General features: G+C 43.1%; 1 protein-coding gene across 1 annotated transcript in view; it reads right to left on the reverse strand.

The window, feature by feature from the left end:
- Window positions 1-322: 322 nt before the first annotated feature.
- TCERG1L (transcription elongation regulator 1 like) overlaps window positions 323-15,552 on the reverse strand; it is a gene marked incomplete at its 5' end in the record, with an annotated part of 102,397 nt that continues 87,167 nt past the window's right edge. Inside the window, 5 exons of the mRNA XM_035330119.1 lie at window positions 323-1,308; window positions 3,495-3,613; window positions 6,773-6,862; window positions 9,455-9,590; window positions 13,975-14,044. Of these exons, the coding sequence (XP_035186010.1) occupies window positions 1,152-1,308; window positions 3,495-3,613; window positions 6,773-6,862; window positions 9,455-9,590; window positions 13,975-14,044 (572 nt within the window). The remainder of the gene's footprint in view (window positions 1,309-3,494; window positions 3,614-6,772; window positions 6,863-9,454; window positions 9,591-13,974; window positions 14,045-15,552) is intronic.

Below are 15,552 nucleotides of genomic sequence, written 5' to 3' on the forward strand. Positions count from 1 at the left end.
AAAATGAGGTCAACTGAGAAAATGATCATGACCACAGACAGGAGAGTCTGTCCTTCCTGTACTGTAAAGAGAAGGGACGCGCTGGAGGTCGGTGCGGAGCTGTGCTGATTTACCCCAGCCATGAAATCTTATCTTCACGGCCAGAGAGACGACTGTGCTCCCAGTATGCTCCTTAAGACCAATCGGCATCAGTGGAAATTTGCATACAGATCAGCAGTCCTAGGAACGCCGTGGCTTTCTCCCTCTCAAGTTGAAACCACTGAGACCTGCATTATTTTATCCAGTATTTCCAAAAGTTTAGAAACTTAAAAAACCCTGAAAATTGGCTTAAAATATTTATTATTAATTAAAAAAGTTAAATATTTATTCATACAAAGATGATGAGAAAAATCTCATGCAGACTTTCCACATACAGGAACATAATTCAACTCATACTGCGATGCTTTTACAAAATACTTCTTTATAGGAACTGACGGAGAAGTGTTGCTATCACTTGTGTGCCTGAGAGCACCATTCACAGTAATTAGAGAGCTAGTTCTGAAACTTAGCGTTTTCCTATGGAACATATGCCAAGATTTTCACACTCTTCACTAAGATTAACAATTAATATCTTATTACTACTACTCAGAGAACTGGACATAGACGTGTGAACAGCGGGTAACGAATCCCTGCATACCACTGTACTGCTAAACAATTTATGATAATGCGTAAAGTTGCCAAAGATTGCGATAGATAATTCCCCTAAATGATGAAAATATCTTGAGGTTGTTATGGATGGCATCTGCTTCTGCTTAATTACAAATCTGCACTGGATTCATAATTTGTGTATATTACAAGTAATTTGCATAATTAAAACAATTAAGGGATTGACATATCATGGCAATTAGAAATGCATCAAACTCTGGATGTTGTACAAAAGAGAGCTTCAATATGAAACATTAATTCTTTGAGAACAAAATATCCTTCAGACTCCTGCAGAACAGCCTTCACAACTTCTACGTACGTTCAACAAACTTCGTTAAAGTTCTTCCCAGGGATATCCACTTCTTCGTTAAGCTGTTGCAAGTTTAACCTTTGCTTTAGCGTTCATTTTATTTTCTAACTGCAGTCACAGCATTAACTTCTGTGTTTATTGCCAGTTTCAAGAGCTTTTATCTCATTTTCCGTAGCCTTATCCTGTTTTCTTTGTCCCTCTTTTTAAGAATAAGTATGAATTGATTGAAAAAATGCTCTTGGTCCTTCTTCTTTTGAACAAGCCGAAACCGCTGATCTCTTCCGTACTTCTCTGCAAATTCCTTAAATGTTGTTCTGCAGAAAAGACAGACATTTTAAAGCTGCAACTTGGTCGATCCACCCCGCCTCTTTGACCTGGATGGCACGCCTAACTTTTCACGGGCGCTACAAGTGAGGCGTGTTCTGGGAAAAAACTGACGTGAACATCTCGGCAACCCCCGCGACAAGGAAGGCAGGGCCAGTGCCAGAACGGCTCCTGCCTCCCCGATCGGCTTGCACGGTTAACTCCCTTTCTGGGTTTGCAGACAGCTGGGCGATAGCTGAGAGGCCAGGTCTGAGTGCTCAGCACCGCCCTTGCACAGGCAGGTTACTCCTGCTGTCATCTATCCCCAGCAGCTCAATTCAATAATTAGCCCATGATAGAGCAGAAACAAACCTAGGCCTCATTGCTAACGAACGCGCTTTGCCTGCCGGTAGCGCACGGTGCCTGATGCCGCGGTAGCTTCATCTCTTCTAGAACAGCAACAAATTAATTGTAAGTTTGAGAGTTATAGGCATGACACAACTGAAATCCACCGGGAGCTTTGCTTGGGGATTTCATGGTCAGGACCCACATTTTCAGATGCAAACACGGGATCTGAGGACAAAAGCACCGCCTGGCGGCACCTCTGCAGGCCCCCGTACGGGCGGGCAGGGTCGGCTCTCACCAGCAGCCGGTCTCCTCCCTCCCCTCGTTCCCAGACCCGCGAGCAGAGCAGCCAGGCACTTCCAGGTACCGGCATCCACAGAGCGATGGCTGGGGCTTTGTTTTTAAACTTCGGGACTGTTGAAATCTCATAGGTACACACTGCCTGAGCAATGGTTTCTAGCTTAACTTGCTTTTAGGTTGCATTCTCAGTGCTGGGATAAATGATGGAAAACTGGAGTTAACAAAGAATTGGAGCAAAGCTACTATGATAGGAAAGGCAGGCATTGCCATGTCGTGCACAGGATTTCTATCGAGTGCTGTCTGTCAGACCAGAAGGGCATCAGGGAATCCTGGAGGTGCTCCAGGTCCCATCGGTGTTTGCTTTGCTGCTGCCAAGCCTGGCTACTCTGCGCTCTGGCTGCTCACTGAGCCAGCACCAGGGACGATTTGCAATGCACATCTCTGGGCTTACACCGTCCGGCTGCACCGCGCCGCTTCCTTGTTTGTCTTGTCAAGGACTTTGTTGAGCTCACTACACTCTGTCACATGAATTTTACAATATGTATTGTTGGCTCTAAACACTGTGTGGATTTGTAAAAGTCACCTGGGTAAAGAGCTGGTTTGGTTCTATTTAAATATTTTCTGTTTATTTATCTTACTGCACACTAAAATCAAGCTAGAGATTATTGCAGGCAGATGAATTTCCCTGACACCGAGATCTCACAGTTAGCTCAACAAAAACATTAAATGGTAAAACATTCTCTGTTCCTGCAGGCCAGCATGTTTTTGCCCTTGCAAACTGAAAATGAAATTGCTGCAACCAGCGTTAGTGGTTAGGCTATCCCAGAATAGTTTCTGTTTCATTGCAAAAAAACTTCTTATAATTATTACTTTCCTAGAGTCTGATGTATTGTTTGCATCTACGTGTCTAGGCAGGCAGTGCTGTACAATTACCTGAAGATTTTAGTAGAGAAAACTGTAATTTCTTAGTTCCGACAATTTAACCAGACTTGTTATACATAAACCTCTTTATTTCTGCATCAGTTACAAATGAGCAAATGCCATCCTTAGCACTGCATTTGCTACCGTGCAATTCTGGTTCCATTACTTAAAAATCAATGTAGAAAAATAAATTATTGTACTGCATGCTTTACTTTAATTTAGTGATGTGATATTAATAACAACTTTGTTCAGTTATGCTTCTCTTCCATCGAATCCCAAGCAGTTTTTCACTAGGTTTAACTGTAGGCCTAACGTAAGTGCATTCAGGTACCGATTTTACAGACACTCGTGCGTTCTGTGATTATACCATCTCTGTGTGTATACAGTAAATGTGTTCTGCAAAATATTACACATTCTAAATGAGAGAGGAAAACAGGGAGAAATTCTCCTTCCCAGTAATAACAGACAACATTGTAAAATATTACTAAAGAAATGTCAACGTGGCATTGTAACAACAGATGTGAAGCCTTGCTGCAACGAGTACATTCAGTTTTACAGCTTTCCAGGACTGATAAGCACACACTAAATGAGAAACCTTGTCTGAGCAAATCTTCATAAGGCAATGCCATACCTTGGTGATAACTTGGATTCTTCGAGGAGTTTTTTAAATTCTTCTTTGGCTAACAACAATTTATTTTTCTTTTCTTTGTACTCTTCTCTTATCCTCGTCTTGACAAACTGTTCAAATATCTTTTGAAATAAGGGAAACAAGATAGAGTATTTATTAACAAAGGCTTTGTGGTATTTGTGCTTCATTAAAGGGTTGTCAGTCTCAAGAACTCCAACTCTTATCTGCCCTCAGTACTTGCTGACTCAAATGCAGCTGAATCTGCTTCACGGAGCACTGACCACGTGTTTTCAGAAAACAAGCAGATGGGAAAAGGCATAATTTTGACAGATAATATAACCACTCAAACATCAAGTGCAACATAAATCACAATTTCCCGACTTGCTCACATCTTCATGCCTATAGCGTTATTTTTTTCTCCCCTGTATCTGTACAACTACTTGCATATATTTAGTTGGGATCCCACGTCCTTCCCAACTTGCATTAATTCCTGAAAATGTCTACAATGCTAAACATCAATGTCCTGTATGTTACCCCAAAAAGCTTGAAGACCCTTCAATTCAGTTGTCAAAAAACACGAGCTTACACATGGTTCTCTCTACACATACACCCGAAAGCTTTAATGCCTTTGGAAGCGTTGACAACCTTCCTCCTAACAGCACTCGGCAGCTAAATACGCGGTAGAGTGCTCAACGTCAGGAGTTTTGGTGTCTTGGAAAGGAACTAAGGACTTCCCTACGTCTAAAAATTCTGCCAACTGCTTTAATCACGTTGTAAAATACCAAAAATCTGATCCTGCTGACTTTGTGCTCTAAAAAGTGAGGCACACTAAGCTGCTGAGGAGCCGCTCCTCAGAATGCTGTTAGCTTTCCGTATTTGCCACCCTTCTCTTTTCACCACACATTTTGTACGTTAAATACAATTACAGGGGTCACTGCCATGGCTGCTTTCTCATCAGCCGTGAAGGTGCAGAGGTGCAAATCTGCATTTCATGAAAGCAGAACTACCACTGGTACTGGGCATGGTGTGTGAAAAAGGGAAGAACACCACTGGGAGAGTAAACATCAGAGATGGCCATGCAAGACCTACTGTGACAACACAGGAAATCTAAATATATTAAACTGCACGCAATTGCATAAGCCGAATACAAGAGGAGATGGGAATATAGAAGAAATAAAATCCATGAAACTGTTACAGCTTGCTTTTCTGGTCTCAGTAAAGCTATTAATGACAGCAATAAATCAAAATTAACAGATAGCTCGTTATCTAATACAGTTGCTTCTTTACCCTTCACTGATCCTTGACTGAAACACAGTAGCATCTTTCAACTGTTAATAACCCCTTGGCAAATATTGCTCAGCAGGCAGATCAATCTGTAAATATTCAATCATTATGTTCCTCAGGCAGGGTAAGGACACACACCACCAGAGCCTGCACTCCTGGAGTCAAACCAAACCCCAAGAGACGGTCAAGTCAAGAGGATGTTCGCTCTGACACATGCACATCACACTCAGAACGCCTTCCCTGCCCCTTGCAGGCTACCTGCTTGACCGCAGGCAGAAGAAATCTGCGGTACGGCCAGCCACGCATGCACGCATCACTCCCTCACGCCTCGCTTTCACAGGGAGCCACTTCTCACCCCTAGACCCCTCAAATATTAATCCCTTTGCAAAACTGCACCAGTACTCGAGAGGCTCGCTATTTGGGCCACACAGTCAGCATCTGTCGTGGTAAACGTTTCCATGGATCTAAATGCAGTCTTCTACTAACGTGAGCTGTATTTCAGTGGGCGCTTTCATTAAGTCATCTATCCTTGTCCAGGTCTCACTTTCTTCTTAAACTTCTTCCCGGAGGAGAATGAGGTCTAATTAAAGGGAAGTACTTACAGTGAGCGTCTAGAGCTCTTAACTTCAAGCTTAGCAGCTAAAATAAATTACATACACGGCATGTCCTCCCAAGTTTTTTTTTTCATTGTTTTTTTTTTTTAACCTGGCTAGTCAAAGAGCTCCTGATGGGCGCCTCTTCCACCACAGCTCTGAACCACCCTCAGCCCCGAATCACTCTGAGCCAACATCTGCCTGACAGAGGCTTTCTACCCACAGCACTGCCGACTGCTCGCTTCTCACAGTCTCTCCTTGAACTAAATCCACCCCACAGATGAGGTCCCTGTCACCAGCACTTCAAGCAAAGCTCCACATTATATTATGTGTGTTCCTTATGTATTTTTATTATATCATCTCCATGGCTGATAAAATAAAAGAAGTAATGTATCTTGATTGACTGATCAAGGTTTAGGTTTTGTCCTTGCTGATTCCCTGAAATACAATACAAAGCTCCTTGCTTAGCCTCTTATTTAGCAGTATTTTCCACCCTAGCAGTTTCACTCGCATTTTCATTCCCATGTATCATTATTGTTTTATTTCAGGTTTTTTTTCCTCAGGAAATAAAATACTGGAAAGGTGGTAGATGAAGATGCATGTGCCCAGCCCCTCAGTAACTACCTACAGCAAGCTCTCTGGAGAACCCCCCAGACAACACGGGCCCCAGTGCAGCAGAATATAAATAAGTGTTACATTTGCCATGATGTTTATTTTAAAAATGGACAATTCCATATTCAAAATTCTTCCTTTTCCAGGATGACAAAGAACTGGTAAGGAAGATAAATGACCGCAGAGTAAAAGAGTTCACCTTCCCTGCCACATCCCTGCATCTCCCCTAAATTTTTTAGACTAATCTTCAGCCCTCGAGTCCTTTTATGTACTCGTGATAATTAATGCCCAAATAAACAAGGCAGCAAAAAGCGTACTTCCCTTTGCAGCTTGCCACAGAAGCTACAGCCATTCAAACACACACAAGCACAGCCAACACGCTCTCTCCATTTATGTCCAGCAAGTTCAGTTATTGCAAAATACAGCAATAAATACTGCCAAACTCCTAGGAAATTTTCTAATTAAGTAGTCTCACCACAATATGTAAGGTAAATCAGAGTGGAAACATTACCTTATGGCCATCAGCCTTTCTACAGATGAGTTCCCCAGACTCCGCTGGCTGTGTTCCTACAACCTAAGAGACCGCAGCTCCTCTCTACACGCCAACTCACTTGCTACCATTTGCCTTTCCTATAAACAGAACCTCAATTACAAGCCTCACTGACAAATTCAGAAAAGAAACTTCACTTCTATGCAATGCTTTTTATCTTACCAAGACAACCGCTCACTTCCCGGTGCTAATTTGGGAAATGCCTGCCACCAGTCAGAAGCTGCACTGGCAGTAATGCTCACCTGTTTACGTTCTTCTGAATTTAGCAGAAGGTACCGTGGATCGAATACTATTTTGTGCAACTCTTTCTCCCATGTAGAAAATGCTGAAACCTGTGAAGCATACAAAGACAGCCGCATTAAAGAATTGTAACAAGGACTGAAAAAAAGGAAATGTTCCAAGGTGAAGTGACAGAGTAGTTCAGAAAGCTACTGAATGCTCTAAAGATGCCTCGGAGCAGCTGGAAGTTGCATTTCAATCTGGTCCGGGCAGTGCTTTGGTTGTCCCCATGCCATTATTGGGGGTTTGTTCTAGGACATCTCAGTATCTGGGAGATGTTAACTCCCAGTTTTTTGATGGAAAGAATCTGCAGCAGAAAGGGAAATGCTCTTTTTAGTATCCTCTTCCTATGACAGAAGCACCAACTTCCATTTAAGTAACTATCTCAGCTTTAACTCCCCTCTTCCCAAACTTTAATACCAACCCAAACGAAGCTGTCAAGGCATGCATACGCTGAAGAACTGATAGCGATCATCTCCAAAGCATCTTGCCATCATATCACATTTACCGCTTCCATCCACGGCGTAGGTGTCACCGCCTCCATTTCGAGGCTTCTACCTTTTTCTGTGCCCTGCAGTGGGAACCGGGGCGTGCATCCAGGCTCTGTGCACCACCCTCGGGATTCTGAGCAAACTGTTCAACTTCCAGGAGGGCACTAACAGAGGTTACATTTCTGCGCAGGAAAACTTGCCGCAGACTTAGGAATAGTGCTCTCATCTTGGAGCTGCACCAAAATCATATTTTATTTCTAATGCCACATATCAATTCTTCTGTTGATACCTTTTATATATGAAGATTCATAACTACGCTGAAGAACTAGATCTAGCTCAAGCTCTTTGTAATGCTGTCAAGTACCCCCTTGAAAAATTACAAGAAAATGGCAGGAGACGTCCTTTTAAATAACCAGTTTAAAATAACACTAATGGCCTCAGAGCATTTCAAGAAATGCCAGCCAGCTGAGACTGACCAGCAGCTCGTCTGGACATTTAAAAAGGCCTAGGGTAAAAGCAAAGTAACCTATTTTCTAAATGTTTTTAATTAAAAGCACAAACAAAGAGTAAATTGACTACATTTCTTACTTGATGGGCAAGACTGAGTCTTAAATGGGAAACACTTGAGCAATCTTTTCATAGAATACCCTTCATGCTGGTGAATTTGACTTATTGTCCCCTTACTTTACATTTTTCAGCAGAAGTTTTCGAGCAGTATTCATTTATGGTACTTCTGCATTTTTAAGCATATTTAACAAAATGTATTTATAAAGCAGGTCTGTCTGGAAATAATTTACTGTTGAGCTTCTGAATCTCTGGTTACATACCTTGGTGGTCTGCTGATCACTACTGGTAAGTTTTACAAGCTTTACCGTCTAACAACAGCATTTTTTTTCTTTACAGAAATCACATAAACAGAAATGTACAGACATTTCATAAACATTCTATGGAATTCATACTTGAAGAGTGTTGGAAGAAGGTGTAGAATCTGCACACTACTCCAGTGCACACCCATTTATGTTGGCAGGACCCAGGACTAAGCGTGGTATGTTTATTAATTCCATTCTCGCTCTCTGGAAGGAGAAGGGATACTGGGAGATGAATTTCTGTGCTGGCACCTTTATGTTTATAAATAACTGCATCCTGAATTCCTCACGTTGGTGGTAGTATTTATGTGGCCAGTTCAACTCAGGTTTATAGGTGCTACTGCTGGAAATAAGTCAGGCTGCAGCTCTTTACAAAACCGGTCACTGGGTGCCATTACTGCTATCTGTAATTCGCATTTCGCTGTTGGGCACGAGGCTCACAGCACATACGGGGCTCTATCAGTAACCGAGTCTATGCTCCATCTATCTACTCATAATCGTGATCGGGTCACAGGGAAATGGCTAGAACAACTCTGAGCACTGCCGGTAGCTGTCCCGCGGTGCTCTCGCCTGGCTGGCAGTGCCGCCCTGTCCTGGTTGGGTCAGAAGCCCCGAGGATCCCACGCCTCTGTGCTTCAGCACCAGCTGGAACCACCAGGGCTTCTCCAGGAAGTCCAAAGAAATGAGTAGGTTTTCTTAACCCTCCTGAGACTCCAGAACACCCTTCCCTAACAAGCTGGGCACCACCTTTGGATGGCCAGGACATGAATTTTATTTCCCACTGCTGGGATCATTGGAGTTTGCAGTATGAAACCTTTCTCACGCTCAAAAAAAGCAAAGAGCTTCCAAGGACTGTTCTGCGTTTCATGCTGCCTTTTGGGTGATACCTGGCACAGCTCCCGTCCCGTGTCTGCCACAGAATAAACATCCCTGGGGTTCACGTGGGACCACCAGGACTGTGTGGCTGCGTTCCTCCAAGGACTGCTGAGCCCCTGGTCCCAGCCAGAAGAACAGCCACTTTCGGCCATCTCTGGGTGCATACACAGTGATTTGTTCAGAGCTGCACCTGCAAAGGGCTTTAAGGGCTGAATGGCCACGTTTTACTGCAGGGCATTGGAATAAAAGTCTAAGAAACATAAAAACTACGTGGTTAATAGACAGAAAAAACTCTCAATAATTCTTCATTTGAATGCCAACTCGTAATTATGAAAGGATTCCTGCAGTGGTCATACGCGGTGCCCTAAGTTTGTAAATGAGGTATGTCAGATCACCTAGGGGTGCTCCTTACCCCTCTCTCCAGCAGCATATCTCGGAAATGCGTGATGCGCTCCTCGAGGGGAGGCGTGACCTGATGTCCTGATGTCTTCGCTTTTTTCTCCTCCGTTTCTGCCTCCCCCTGGTCAGCGGCTTGGGAATCTTCTGTTCTTTAACAAGGTAAGACAGAAAACAGTTCAGAAATTGTAAACTTTGGAGGGCATTTTTAACCCTCCAGGGAGATGCCTCAGGACTGCGGGATCCCTTTGCAGGCAGGGAGCAGGTTCCGCGAGCTGCCGAGTTCCCCGGCCCTGCAGCCAGCTATGAACTGCAGGTCTGCGGGGCCCTGCCAGGGGAGCTCCGGCAACTCGTTATGGAAGAACAGCCCATCTGTGTGATCAAAGAGCGACCCAGCACCAAAATCTGCCCTGTATGTCAAGCTACAGAACAGTGACAGCTTCATATAAAATCTGTCAAAGAGCGAAGATGTTAAAAGCGTGACTTAAGAGACTCGTTTTCTTCTCTTTCATTTTCTTGTCTGTTTCTGTGCCCCCACGCTTGAGAGGCAATACTAACCTTTACATCCCCACGCACCCCAAGAACCTGCAGCGGGGGGAAGCCATCTGGCAGTCACCCCATACACAGACCTGCCCGAGGCATCGGTGACCCCGCTGCTCCCCAACCCCCGTCGATGCCACAAAGTCTCTGCAGAACCTGCTCGCCTTTCCCAAGATTGCACCTGATTAGAATAAAGAGGTGTTTCTGAGAGTGTTGGTGGTGCTTGTTGCCTGCGTACCTCTGCTTACCAGAACCCCGAAAAACGCACACAGGTAGCAGCGCTGTGCGCATCCAGGAGAGAGGGGCTCCTGCGCAGCTTTCTGCACGTTCTAGGAGTGCAGAGCAGCATAGGGGTGATCTCCTCGGCTGTAACCCTACAGAACTGGTGTCATCACCAGAACCAAGCACTTTTACACCAGGTGAATGCCTACATAACTTCATCAGAGCTGGAGATCATAACGCTGCACCCTCCTAACCCTCCCAGTCTTCCCCCACGGGTGGGGGTGCCCACAGCACCTGCAGCGAGATGGGAACCTCGTCAGAGGGTGGGCAGGAGGCTCAGCGGGCTCACCGGGGCATGGCCGTGCCCGTGGGACATGCCGCAGGGCCACACACTGCACTCCCCCAGTAAAAAATGGCTCTGGGTTTGGGATGGTGAGAGAAAGCTCCCAACTTCAAAGCAGCAGGCCGACGCAGACCCTGATTGCAGACTGCTCTGAATTCTGCCTACCGCTTCTTACGGCTTTCAGCAAAAAAGGATTCAATAAAAAATGAAGGTACCTTCTGGGATGTCCAAGAATCTTTAAATGATCACAACGTACAAGTGAGGATAATGAAGGTGAGCTGCTTGATTCTTAGCTTCTTACTAGGCACGGCTGCATTTGCTAATGATGCAATTTTCACTAATACATGTTATTCAATACTTGGGTTTGGAATTTCAACATGAAAACATTTTTTTTTTATTTCCAAGCAAATGGATGCCATCAGTATGTAATCTGAGTCCTACTACGCTATCTTCCCTCTATAAATAATTACATTACACTTATATTTATCCTAGAATGCTCCAGTACTAGTGATTTGAAAGATATCAAATTGTGATTCTTCACAGAACGGCGGCGATTTTTACATCGCAATAGCAAATTCTATTCTGTAACATGATCCATGAAAGGTCCAATCCCATTTCCAGCACACACAAAGGGCTTTTGCAAGATGAAACTGAGAAATACAGCACATTGCTCAATCAGCTCAGCACCAGAGGAGCCTTTCTTTTCTTCAATCTTTCTCAGGCGATTGAAAATGTTGCTGAATATTATACAGACTTGCTTTTTTCTCATGCCAAAGATTACAATAAAGAACACATTTTGCCTTAGCAATAATACAATAATCTGCACAACAAAGTGTGTGACTTCCTAGTCAGAAGGGCACATATGGGTTTGCTATGAGCACGATTTTGGAAGCCTGCAAATCTCAGAAAGAACAGGACACAAACTGGAGTAGAGGGAAATCCATCAAAACAGGAAAAAGCTTTTTGACGGTCAACTGCCCAGGGAGGCTGTGGGGCTCCAGCCGTGGAGATGCTCACACCTTCCTGGGTGCCTCCCTGAGCCACCAGCCACGGGGAGAGCAGGGTGGGACAGAGACCCCTGTGCCCTCCCGTCATTCGGTGCAGACCCAGGTGAACCAAGTTTCTATGGATGTTTTTTTTTTCTTTTGTATGGGGTACAGTTAGAGCATCACCTGAGTAAGACCTGCCTTCAGTATTCTGAATCAGTTTCACTACACCCCAACAAAATGCACCTGCAGCTTGTGGAGTCCAGAGCTCCTAAACCTGTAAACGCCCGTTCTGGCTGGCAGCCCTGGAACAAGGCTCGTGCAAATGTCCGTGTGAGAAAAAAGGGGAGATCTGCCTTGTTCTGTGGTCGGCTCTGGGGCAGGTCCCCTACCAGCTCTGTCACCAGCAAGCAAACAGTAGGAGAAGTGGAAGAGCAGATCTGTTTTTACCAATATAAATTTAATAAGTAAATGCGAAGATAGACATGAGTGTGAATATCAGAAATGACAAAAATGCTGCAATCAGAAAGCTCTCCCCAAACCTGCGTGGTGACCCCTCTAGCTGAGTTAGGATGAATTGTATTGGAACCTTGAGGCAGTTGCATCTTATCATTAGCGCCGGGCTTTCTCTAGCAAATCATCTAGCAGACGATTTATTGTATGCCAAAGCAACCACGTGATTTACTAAGGTAACTGCACTTCTGTGGAGAGCACAATCAGAATAGAAGAGGGATTGCAGCATGCTTTAAAACAAACCCTGAAAGCATGTTCCATCTCCTTTTCTAGTTGTATTTAACCAAGAAAAAATGTTGATATTGCAAAAACAAGTGAGCAACGCGTGCCCGTGTGTACAAATGAGATTCGCTTTTCTTTCTCCTGCAGATTTCATGCACAGCACTGCAAACGTCCACCTAAAACCTGCCTTTTGCTTGCCTGGCTGCCTGAAATAGCTGAACCCAGCATGGTGCAGGAAAACACCGAGCTGAGATGAGGGCTTCTGGGGGACAGCGGCGTGGAGGCCCCGCAGCCTCATCCAGCCCAGTGCTCGTGCACTCGCAGCCGATGTCTGCTCGATGTCCTCTTGTGAATAAGTGATGGAAATCCAATCCAGCTGAGATAATATTCCTTATTCACAAATAGGGACTGGCAGAGGCACCATAAGCCCACGACTACTCTGATGCAGGAATCTCTGAATAAATGCATTTTTCTCGAGTTTACGAACAAACTTCTCTAGCTTTGGAATTCTGTTTACATGGAGTTCCATCATCTCAAGCAATCATTAAAAGGAATCATCTTAACAGCCCACAGAAAGTGTCTGCTTCTATACACAGGTCCCAGGAGCGGCCCATTACTGTTAGACCCACTGATTTCAGTAGAAGTGTTCTGAAATAATTTTATACTAAACGTCAACTTTTATCCTAACCTTTTATCCTATCCTAAATACAGAATAAATATTAAAAGTACCTGTATTTACTGTATATTAAGTATAAATACATGCTTTTATAATACATATTAAATGCTTACATACTCTGAGTATTGAACTCAAGGTATCTGATTTTTCCTTCGTAATAATATAAACCCATGGGAACTCTGCTGAGGTCAAAAAACCCACCCAGAGCAGTAAGGCAAGAATGGCAATATAAAAGAGAATAATATTATTTTCAATATCACCACTTGCAAAACACAGAAATGTGTTGTATTTCCTAATCCAAATGCCCACAAATACAGAAAGCAGTATCATACTTATTTATTTTTACAGAATTGTTTTACTGTTCCAAACCCGTACACGAATCCTAGCCAGCCTGTGCAAACAGCTGACCTTACATGCAGTTACTGGCCAAAGGTTACGTGGAATGAATCGTTCCTAAGGCACTGCTTAAACCAAAGTGTTTCTTAGTATTTTGGCAAGGGTGGGGGCTTGCTTATTTGGCACAGTTTTTTCAGCCTCCTACTTCCCAAGGATTACAAACACACGTGGTAATAAAGGTCAAATAAAAGCATGCTAATACAAATGCCTCTGGACATGTCTGAGCGGGTAGCTTGCCTGCAGTTTTGCCTGACTACAGCATCAAAAGAGTTGACTGAAACCTTGGAATCACTGATTGCAGTGAAAAAACGTTACTTCACTTTAATCAAGATAAGGCTTTTATCCAATCTCTTTAAAGTAAGGACTTATCCTCTTGGTCATTTTTTTAAAACAATTTCAAAATAAGTAACAGTTACTCATACAGAAACGGATGATGTTTATGGGAAATAGATACTGCAAAAAATCATGGTGTTGGAAGAAGAGTGGATACTTCGAGAATGTGTTTCATAATTTACTGATTTAGTTATCCATACAGAAGAAAATAGTGCTATCTCTCTTTGCACTGATTTGACCAGACTTTAGTTTCTCAAGATTTTATATGCATACATATGTGTATAATAGTAAACTTTAGAACTTACTTATTTCTCTTTATTTTGATGCTAAGATCATCATTTTCATCTCCTGGACAAGAGCTAACACTTTTATCTGCTAAAGAGAAATAAAAAGAGTGGTTAGATTTGAACTAGATAAATGGGAATACAAATTCCCCACATTAATTTTTCATTTCTTGTTCTTTGATTTCTGCTCGGGTGTTTACTATTTTGTCTCTGCAGAGAGTATTTTAAAAATAACTTATTTCATTAAATCCTTAGAAACCCCTTCATGCAAACGGAAGTGATAGCAACAAAAAGGGGCCATTCTCATTCTGAAAAATTGCTCGCTGCTCATTTGTGACATGCTTCGATAAAATCTCATTACTCCCACCTCTCTCCCCTTAAAAACACAACCACCAAATGCTTTTGCAAAATTATTTCAGTCCTTGTAGTCTGACCCAACAGCAATAACTCACACCAGAGCTTACTTGTTAGCCCGTTTCTCTGCTACATAAGCCAATGCAGTGCCACCAGTCCCTGCATTCGACCAGCGGAGCAGCAAGGCTGTGCGGGTACCGACAACCTCCGTGCTAACGGTGTGCAAGGGGAGGCTGCGCTCCTGGCTGGCCTTGTTCTCGCTGCCAGCCCTAATGAATGTATACCCTATGGAACTGATACTTATTTCTGGAATTTGTTTTTTTCCCATTTATACAAGCTATACATCTACATTCACACGGACAGACCAGCAGAAGTCCTGTCCGGCTGGTGGCTGGTTTGTGCTGGGTACCTCTCAGTAGATCACCGTGTATCAGCTGAGAAACACGAACACCAAACTGTATGTGGTTAGCTTGGGAATGCCAGAAAGACCAAGCTGAGCCTGCTAGGTTGGTACTGAAGTTTGCTCTTGTTATTTAGGAAACTATTAAAAATAAGTAAAAAAATAATTTAAAAATGAACTAATTTCAAGTTCCTCTTACTTGTCCAGGTCCAATCATTGAAGCTAATAGAAATTTGGCCATTTAACCCAAGCTTCAATTGAAGAACCTCATTCTTGGCTCATTTTTTCCCCTATTTTAGGGAAGTTACTTATATATTACAGGTTTTCAGCAAATAAGGTTTATTTATACTAAGTGCACGAGCACAGCACACACTAAATCAGTTCAAAAAGAACAATGGGACAAATGCTAGCCGTAACATTCCGGCATGTGAAAACCAGAGGTAGGAACAGAGAACACAGAAGAAGGAAATACACAGAAAGTTGAAATTATTGTGGTATTTTACTAACTATAACATAAACGATAATACGGAGAAGTGAATGTCATTTCAAAATAGGGAGAGATAATAGTTTCAGTAATTTGTTAAATGGTTAAAACATTATTAAATTGATTAACGTATTTGTAATGCTGAGATTACAAATACGTTAATCAATTTAATAATGTTTTAACCGTTACAAATACGTTAATCAAAATTTCAGCACTAATAAAAAGCAGCAGCAGCCATGGCTTGCAGAGCAGTTGTGTTTATCAAATGCTACACCGAGCCTTTCCAGAGCTGGCTAAACGATGTACTCTGTGATACTCCTGGACATCATAAATCCTGATGTGAAAGTATGTTCTTTACTGA

The sequence above is a fragment of the Oxyura jamaicensis genome, chromosome 6, assembly GCF_011077185.1.
Source record: "Oxyura jamaicensis isolate SHBP4307 breed ruddy duck chromosome 6, BPBGC_Ojam_1.0, whole genome shotgun sequence".
Lineage (NCBI taxonomy): Eukaryota > Metazoa > Chordata > Aves > Anseriformes > Anatidae > Oxyura > Oxyura jamaicensis.